The sequence below is a fragment of the Carlito syrichta genome, unplaced genomic scaffold, assembly GCF_000164805.1.
Source record: "Carlito syrichta isolate Samal-C Ts95f unplaced genomic scaffold, Tarsius_syrichta-2.0.1 Scaffold304717, whole genome shotgun sequence".
Classification (NCBI taxonomy): Eukaryota; Metazoa; Chordata; class Mammalia; order Primates; family Tarsiidae; genus Carlito; species Carlito syrichta.
The window spans coordinates 79,094-87,542 of NW_007248813.1; the positions used below are offsets into that span (position 1 = coordinate 79,094).

An 8,449-nucleotide genomic window follows, 5' to 3' on the forward strand; every position below is an offset into this window, starting at 1 on the left:
CCAAGACCCCAAGTTGAAACACCATTCCTAAAGAAATAGAAGGACAAACAGAAGGCCCGGGTGACATGGGAATAGCCCTGAGCCTGTACTTGGACCAGGTGACAAAGATAGTGGGGGTGGGGAGTGCAGGGCTGGGGACACAGGAGAGACCAAGGGGCAGGCTGGAGCGTGGAGCATTCCCTGATCATGCTCTTAGAGATGGGCCCAGTTTTTATTTTCTTTGAAGGCATACTGACTTTTCTTCTTGTGACCCAATTTTAACTAAAGAGAAAGCCCTAGTATCTGACTATTGATGAATATCTGACCTAAGCCGGGAAATCAGAGGTGCCTTGGGGTCCTGGCCCCACTGCTGTAGCCTTGGTTCTGTTACATGAGGCTCTGAGCCTTCTCCTCTCTGGTGGGGTAGTTAACAAGGTTGGTCTCTTGGAGCTGGAGTGGGATGGGCGCTTGGCAGAGCTCTGAGAGGAGCTGCAAATTTCCTTGTGGGTCAAGGCACTTCTTCCTGCAGAAGGAGAAGACGTTCTGTGTTTTGCCACAGATAACCTGCCAGGATTTGGGAGACCTGAATTGTAACCCGGTTCCACCTTTCCTCGCCCCGTATCTTGGTCTCCCCAGTTGAGAATTGGCAGGAGAACTGGTGTTACCCAGCTGGTCTCTCAGGCTTCTCCTAGGTTGGTAAGAGCGCTGGGCGGCTAGGTCTGGGATGCCCTTGAACAAAAACAAGTGTCACTCTCCACCTGGCTGCACGCTTGTTAGACTTGGACTTTAGCTCAGGGCCTGAACCCCACAACAACGGGACAAACAACCTGCAACCCGAACCGTTTGCCCTCCTTCCGCCTACGGTTTGCGCAGGGCCTTGGGCTCACAAGCAAAACAAACTTATTTTGAACACCCGGCTCCCAGCGCGCGGCGCTGTCAATCATTAACCTCCTGGCGTAAGTGGCCGCGGCCGGTGCCCTTTATAAGGCGCGCGCTGTGCCCGGCGAGCATCGGCCACCGCCACCCGCTCAGCGAGCATCGGCCACCGCCACCCACCCGAAGAGCACCGGCTTCTGCCCGCTACCGCGCCCGGAGATGCCTGAGGTCCCGGCTGCCGGCGTCTGGCCGCTCCTGCTCCTGCTGGCTGTCCAGGCCAGTGCGGCCACCCAGCCTTGGCGCTGCTTGCCCTGCTCCCCCGACAAGCTCGCGCTCTGCCCGCCGGTGCCCGCCTCGTGCCGGGAGATCACCCGCTCGGCTGGCTGCGGCTGCTGCCCGGTGTGCGCCCTGCAGCTGGGGGCCTCGTGCGGCGTGGCCACCGCGCGCTGCGCCCGAGGACTCAGCTGCCGCGCGCTGCCCGGGGAAACGCGTCCCCTGCAGGCTCTCACCCGCGGCCGGGGCGCCTGCACGCGAGAGGACTCCTCACCCAGCGCAGGTACCACCGTCCCCCTCCTTCCCAACTCCCCAGTCCCCAGGACAGATAGGCGGGTCTGATGCCCGGCAGGGGCTTGTCCGAGGCCCACAGCCAGAGCTTGCAACCAGAGCGTGTAGCAGGGCAAAGAGCTTGCCAGCCAGCGGAGGCCCACCTTTGTGTGGTCTTGGCAGGCGGTGCCCCGGGAGAAGGGAGAGGCTTCAGGGCACACGCAGCTGAGTGGAGAGTTGGGGCGAGAGCTCTCACTTGGCACGCTCCAGCGACCCAGGCAGTGAGAACGGGCGGAGGCGGGGTGGCTGCCCCCCACTGACCAGCACGTGGGCAGCCCCAGTGTCTGGGACATCCGGGAAAGCCTAAGATGGGGATCCCTCCTGCTGGCCCCCGGGACGTGTTTTGGAATGTCCTTTGTAATATACGTCCTGTGGATACAGTATGTGCTTCCCAGATGTTTACAGAACATAATGTGAGAGTTTAGGCTAAAAACTTCACTTCCATTCATTGCCATAGAAAAACAGTGTTTGATGTGTATGTTGCCCCCTGAGAACTTGACAATCAGGTTCTTTCCTGAATTTAAGCAGCGATTTGTTTGTAGTGGGAAGCAGAGGAAATGCCTCTTTCTCGACTCCAGCCCCCTATCTCCTCATCAGGGCTGGCTGCACGTCCCGTGTGATTCTTGGAGGAATCAGGACTTCCATACCCTGATGGGAATCTGTGTGGGAGCAAGTGTGACCCTTCTAAGGAGGGAACGTGGTTTTCCTGCAGATTCTCTGCCCTTCAGAGTAAATTCAATGGAGTTGATCCTCAGAGGAGATGGATTTCCGCAGGGGGTCCCTTTTAGCTAGCTTTGTCCATGATCCCTTCAACTCTACCTGCAAGACTGTGGTGACTCCGCCTCCTCTTGGAGGGGGTTGCAGAGGTCACTTAGTATGCAGAAAGGCAGGGCCCCCAAGGAGGATGGTTCTTTGGGTCAGGAGAGCTGCATGCTAGCTCCACTTCTAGATAAGGTACTAGTGACATTCCATTTTGTTTTACTTTTGAGTCGGAGTCTCACTCCATTGCCCAGGCTGGAGTGCAGTGACACCCTCACGGCCACCCCAGCATCGATCTGCTGGGGTCCAGTGATTCTTCCACCTCCGCCTTCCAAGTAGCCAGAACTACCAGTGAGCACTACCACATCCGACTAGTTTTTTATTTATTATAGAGACAAGGGCTCGCCAAAGTGCCCAGGCTGTTCTCGAACCTGTGGGCTCAGGCAGTTCCCTCACCTCCACCTCCCAAAGTGCTTGGATGACAGACTGAGCCTCTGAGCCGGTCTGATGTTCCCATTTTAAGGATGGAGAGGCTGGAGTTTCAAGGCTCCCCACTAATGGGGTTAATCATTGACTTCCTTAGGTGTGTTCCTAGCCTCAGCTGATGTGTACGTTGCTCCCCTCTCGTGTTACTTTAGAGGCAAAAACACAGGGCCTCCTTGCCAGACCCCGAAATTCACTGTTGTCCAGGACAGAATGAGTATTACCACTGTGGTATCTCTCTTTCCAGAAATCATCAGAAGTTCATTCAAAAAGAGTCAGCAGAAATCGGGTGAACAAAAATGTGTCCATCTTTATGTCCCAGCTTGGTTTTCAGGAGGGCCAAGGACAGATGCTTTAGAGGGGGGGCTCATGGGTCTGTTTCTTTTCCAGAGGCGAGCACAGAGATGACCGAGGAGCAGTTCCTGGAGAATTTCCACCTGATGACCCCTTCCAGTGAGGACCAGCCCAACTTTGGGAATGTCATCAAGGCCTATTGGAGCATGAAGTCTCGTGGGACCAGTGACTTCAAACAGTGGAAGGTGAGGCCCAGCGGGTGGATGGCGGGAGCTCTCCTGTTGGAGGCTGTAGCCTGCGTCAGCTGTGTCAAGCAGGCCTGGTCTGCTTCTTCGTGGTTCTGATACCCTAGAAAGAAACCATTTTTTCCCCCTGAAGCCAGATAGACATTTCTCACCTTAGCCTTGTCGAGCTGTTAGCACAAGGACTTTCAGGAGAGAAACTCATTGGATGCAAGGAAAATGCAAGTCCAGATGTGTGCTGTTAGGCAGGTTACTACTTCATATCTCTGGGCTCTTTTCTGCAATATGGGGGTCAGCACAAGGGCCTAACAAACCCACCACCCTTGTATCATCTGCCCCTTTCAAAAAAATGAAATTTGCTATTTTAATTATTTTGAAGCATAGGCTTGTAGCATCAAGTATATTCACATTATTCTGTAACCATCACCAATATTAGCTTTCAGAACTTTATCTTTCCATACTGAAACTCAACCCATTAAACACCAACTCCCCTTCTATCTAAATTAACGTGTGCTTTTAATTCTACCACTTGAGGGCGGCAGAGAATCAAAGTTGGAGCGATTTGAGTTGCTTGGCCGGGGGTGGGCGATGGGCGGTGGGGGGGGGGAGGGTGCAGGGGGGGGTTGGGGGGAAAGAAAACCACCCAGCAAAATAGAGGATGAATCTATTTTCTGGACACTTCACAATTTTATTTGGAAATGATACAAATGGAGGAAAGTTAAGTCTTATCCCAAATTATCCAAATGAGTGCCTTCATCCTCACTTGATTTGGTTTGTGCAAAATAACCTTGTGATTGCGGAGGAAAGTTGCTCAAAATCTGGAAATCTCGGCTGCTGAATTCTTCATTCAAGCAGCTGTGCCCACTTTTCAACCCATCAGCTGGTGCCAAAAATATTCAGCAGGGGACAGGAGGAGTTGGGAAGAGTTTTGTGGTGTGGGCGAGGCTCTTGCCAGGGCAGGTCTCCGTGCAGGTGTTGAGAGACTGTTCATGGAGGCAGAGAATGGTCTTCTCATCCTTTATCTTAACAACTCAAGGCAGAGACTAACCACAGGAAAACAACATTCAGATGGGGCACATCCCGTGACACCTGGTCCCAGGCCCCCACGGCCAGGTTGTGGGGCTGTTCCTCTTCCTGTCCTCAGCTCAGACAAATCTTCATCCAACAATCATCGTCTAGGCCAGGGGCCCCCAACCCCTAGGCCATGGACCGGTACTAGTCCGTGGCCTGTCAGGAACTGGGCAGCACAGCAGGAGATGAGTGGCGAATCAGCAAGCAAAGCTTCATCTGTATTCATATCTGCTCCATTGCTTGCATTACTGCCTGTGCTCCAACCCCTTGTCAGATGAGTGGCAGGGTTAGATTCTCAGAGGAGCACAAATGCTGTTGTGCACTGCACTTGCAAGGGATCTAGGTTGCACGCTCCTTAGGAGAATCTAATGCTTGATGATCGGAGGTGGAGCTGAGGCAGTGAAGCTCATGCTGGGAAGTGACTGCAAATACAGATCGACATTGGCAGTGACGCTTGACTCCACAGAGACCATCATAAGTCAGTTGCTGCAGACTCATATCAAAACCCTATCAGTGAGCAGCAAATGAGTTGGTATACTTCAATTGTACCGCTGCATCTGGTGGTAGGCTTTAAGTCAGGATCTGAAACTTATTTCAGTTCGTGTATGGCTTGCCCATTATTTTATTTACCACTTCTGTTCATGCCTCTTTTTTTAAAAATGGTGAGTCATATAATTATTTTGTAATATATTGCAATGTGATAACAATAGAAATAAAGTACACAATGAATGTTATCTTCCACAAAACTGGTCCCTCATACCAAAGAGGTTGGGGACCACCAGTCTAGGCTGATAATCCACTTTCTCTTGTCATTTAACCTAATGTCGAATTACCCTTTTAGGAACCCTGCCGGAAGGATCTCTACCAAGTGCTAGAGAAATTATCCAAGGAGCAAGAGGAGGAAGGAAAAGAAATTCAAACATTTTATCTGCCAAACTGCAACAAGAATGGATTTTATAACAGCAAACAGGTAGGTGGCCTTGCTGATGTGTGTCTTCCTAGCCCCCGTCCCTGCAAAGCCACAGTCTTCCACAGTGAAGACTGTCATGTCCTAACTAGATACCCAAACTTATCGTATTAAGCAAGATGCACCCCTCTGGGAACCAGGACTAGCTAGCCCAAGACAGCCTGATGAACAGGTCAGGGGAGGAAAACTCACACTGGACAAGGGCACCTAGGGCTATGTCACTAGGCAAACTCACGGAGGTGGAGAACTTTCACAGTCTCCTAACATTTGGGATCTCGATTTCCTCATCTATAACAAGGGAGGAGAGAAAAAAACAACATAGAAAAGCAAGTACTTGTTTGGATATCTGTTACTTTTTTCTTGCCTTACAAAGGAAAGGAACTCCACAGTAAGATACAACAGCATTTTTGTGGTTTGTCAAATAACAAGCGAGATCAAACAAAGCAAGATGTAATTTTGAGGCATGCATTAGGTCTCAGTGAAGCACAGGTTCTTTGGATTTTATTGGGGGAAAATAAGAACTAGTCACTGCTTTATAACAGACAAGGAATAGCTGGGCACATACAGACATATTCCTTCTGGCCTGGGCTGCTCTGACACAGGGGCAGACAGTTTTTGCACACACTGTACCGTTTAGCACATGGAAGACGCTATTATCTCATGTGTCACTTGGCCCCTGTCTTCATTTTATGACGAGAACTGGAGTGGGTGTTAAATCTGCCCTATCTCAGGCAGCTGGTGGCATGGCCCTGGCTCTCAGCTCAGCTCCGTAGCACTCAGTTGCACTGAGAGAAGGGTCAGCCATTGCACCACCTTCCCTGTCAGCTCCTCGTTGCTGCTCTTGACCTTGGTCTTGTCTTTGCAGTGTGAGACGTCCATGAGCGGAGAGGTAGGGCGTTGCTGGTGTGTCTACCCTTGGAATGGGGAGAAGATCCCAGGGTCTCCGGAGGCCAGAGGGAATATCAACTGCGATCAATACTCCAAGTGACAAAGCTGAAAACGGATACAACCATGTTGCTTCACATGAAATATTTAAGTATATAGCATATTTATACTCTAGAACACATACACATTTTATATATATGTATATGTATATATAGAGAGAACACTTTTTATACTCTGCATATTACTTGATATAAAAAAATGTTAGTTTATTTATTCACTGTAAGTTTATTTTTTTTTTCTGCACAGCAACTTGTTCTGTGTTCATTTGTATATCATGAAACACTTCTCATGATGCTGTGATCAATACTTGTATTTCAACTCTTCCAAAGTTTGTGCTTCTGTTTTGAAAGAGCATGGAGAAACACTGCCTAGAAAATGCAAAATCAGACAGGAAGCAGTGATTTTTCAGGTGGCTCGAAGGACAGTTTAAATCATATATTCCACAGATCCAGGTCTGATGTAACTTTTCAGGGAAAGTTAAAATGTTGCATTTGTAAAGTTACATGTGGTGATGTTGCTACCTGTTGAAATGTTATATTGCTAAACATGTGTACGGAACAGAAGCATACTTGGAATAAATATTTCACATGGAAACCTTGTCATCGCTGTGGACACTTATTGAAAGAGATCGTCTTTGTTCCTGGAATCCCTTGGTCCTTCATCCTCACCTTCCTGGTGAAGTTTTGTGCTTTTGCGATATCCAGATGGTGTTTCAGTCTGCAGAGCTCCTTGTCGCGACTGCCCCAGGTTTTGCTCTGATTGCCCCAAGATTTCCAGTGGTACTGGGACCTCCTGCTCTGCCTGGGCCAGGCTGAGCATCCCCGTCCCACCTGTCAATTAGCCTGCATCTTCCCCAGGGTCCTTAGTCTCATCTCAACTCGGTTTGGTCGGTCCCTTCCCTTCAACTTAGAAATAGGTCAGGGGTTCTTCCTTCCTACACGCAAGCCAGAAACCTTTCCTTGGTTTCACTCCCTAACGTTTTCCTCTCTCTCCCTCCCTCTCAGCCTTCTTCCTCCACAGGGCTCCCGGCATCCTCTTGTCACTTCTGTTTCCACAATTGAGAGTTGATCACAGTGGTCTTCTCTCCTTAGAGTTCTTCCTTAAAACTGTGCCCGCTTGGCTTGCCCGATGCTGCCCCTCCTGACTCTTGACTATCTATTCCACACCTTTTCTGGCACCTCGTCCATCTCAGAGGATCCTGGCCTCTTAGCCGCCTCCAGTCTTGCCTCCTGGACTCTGCCTATTGGACTCTTGCCTCCTGGACTCTGCCTTAGGGAAAGTCCGAGCCTCTCCTCACCCCGGGCAGACCTCTCAGGAGACCTGGAATTCGTGGCTGCGTCTCTCATCTTACACACCCGAGTGTGGCAGTGCTGGTGGTCTCCCTGCTATTCTGACTTTTCCATGGAGGCCCCAGCTCACTTTCTTGGGTCTCTGCCTAACCCTCCAACCCAACTGCCAGGCTGCCATCCTCTCTGCTCTGCCCTCAAGACTGAGCTGTGAACTCAGCGTTCAGACTAATCATTTCAAGCACAGAGTTCAGCCCAATGTGGGACAGATCGAGAGAGCCAGGTATCAGGACATGTGTTCTCAAGCTTCTGGGCGCAAGCAGTTCTCCTGCCTTGGCCTCCCAAACTGCTTGGCTATTGTGTTCAATCTTGGAGATGTGTTAATTTGCTCGGACAATGAAACCAAATGCAGCTGCAGTTAGAGTCTCCACCTGGCTAAACTTGCAATGATTTACTGTCACTCTCCAAGATCCATCTCCATAGATCAACTAGTAGAGTTCAGTGGGGGTTGTGTGGTGGGAATAACCACCCATGCATCTTTCATGTTCTTGAGGGTGGTGCTAGTCTGGACAATCCTTCCAAGAATGGGATCTTGCTTCTGATTTACTATTTTCCTAGGTAGAGGTAGTTCTAGTGGCTTCCAATTGGACTTTTTTTCCCCCACACTAGCCTTTGCTCCAGAGTTTGGAGAACCAACATAGAGACTCTGCCAGCTACGAAGTAGGTCTGTTTCAATCGTGTGTCCTGAAACTGGGAAAATGAGCATGAGATGACTGTAGGAACCCACTGGACCCACTGTGAGATGGGCCTGAGCTAAAACTCCCTAATCGATTGGCCTCCATAAGCCCCTCCTATGATTTCTGAATCACAGAGACCTTTCAGGTTTCCTAGAATCAATGTTAGTTCAGAACCAGCGTCCAGCAGTCCCTGAAAGTTCTGATTAT

The 8,449-nt window shown here is 50.1% G+C and overlaps 1 protein-coding gene across 1 annotated transcript; it reads left to right on the forward strand.

Moving 5' to 3' along the window:
- Positions 1-1,074: 1,074 nt before the first annotated feature.
- Positions 1,075-6,754, forward strand: IGFBP1 (insulin like growth factor binding protein 1). The gene is made up of 4 exons (XM_021713759.1): positions 1,075-1,411; positions 3,091-3,239; positions 5,149-5,277; positions 6,140-6,754. Exons 1-4 carry the CDS (start codon positions 1,075-1,077, stop codon positions 6,260-6,262), a joined length of 738 nt encoding a protein of 245 aa, XP_021569434.1. The 3' UTR covers positions 6,263-6,754.
- The last annotated feature ends 1,695 nt before the right edge of the window (positions 6,755-8,449 follow it).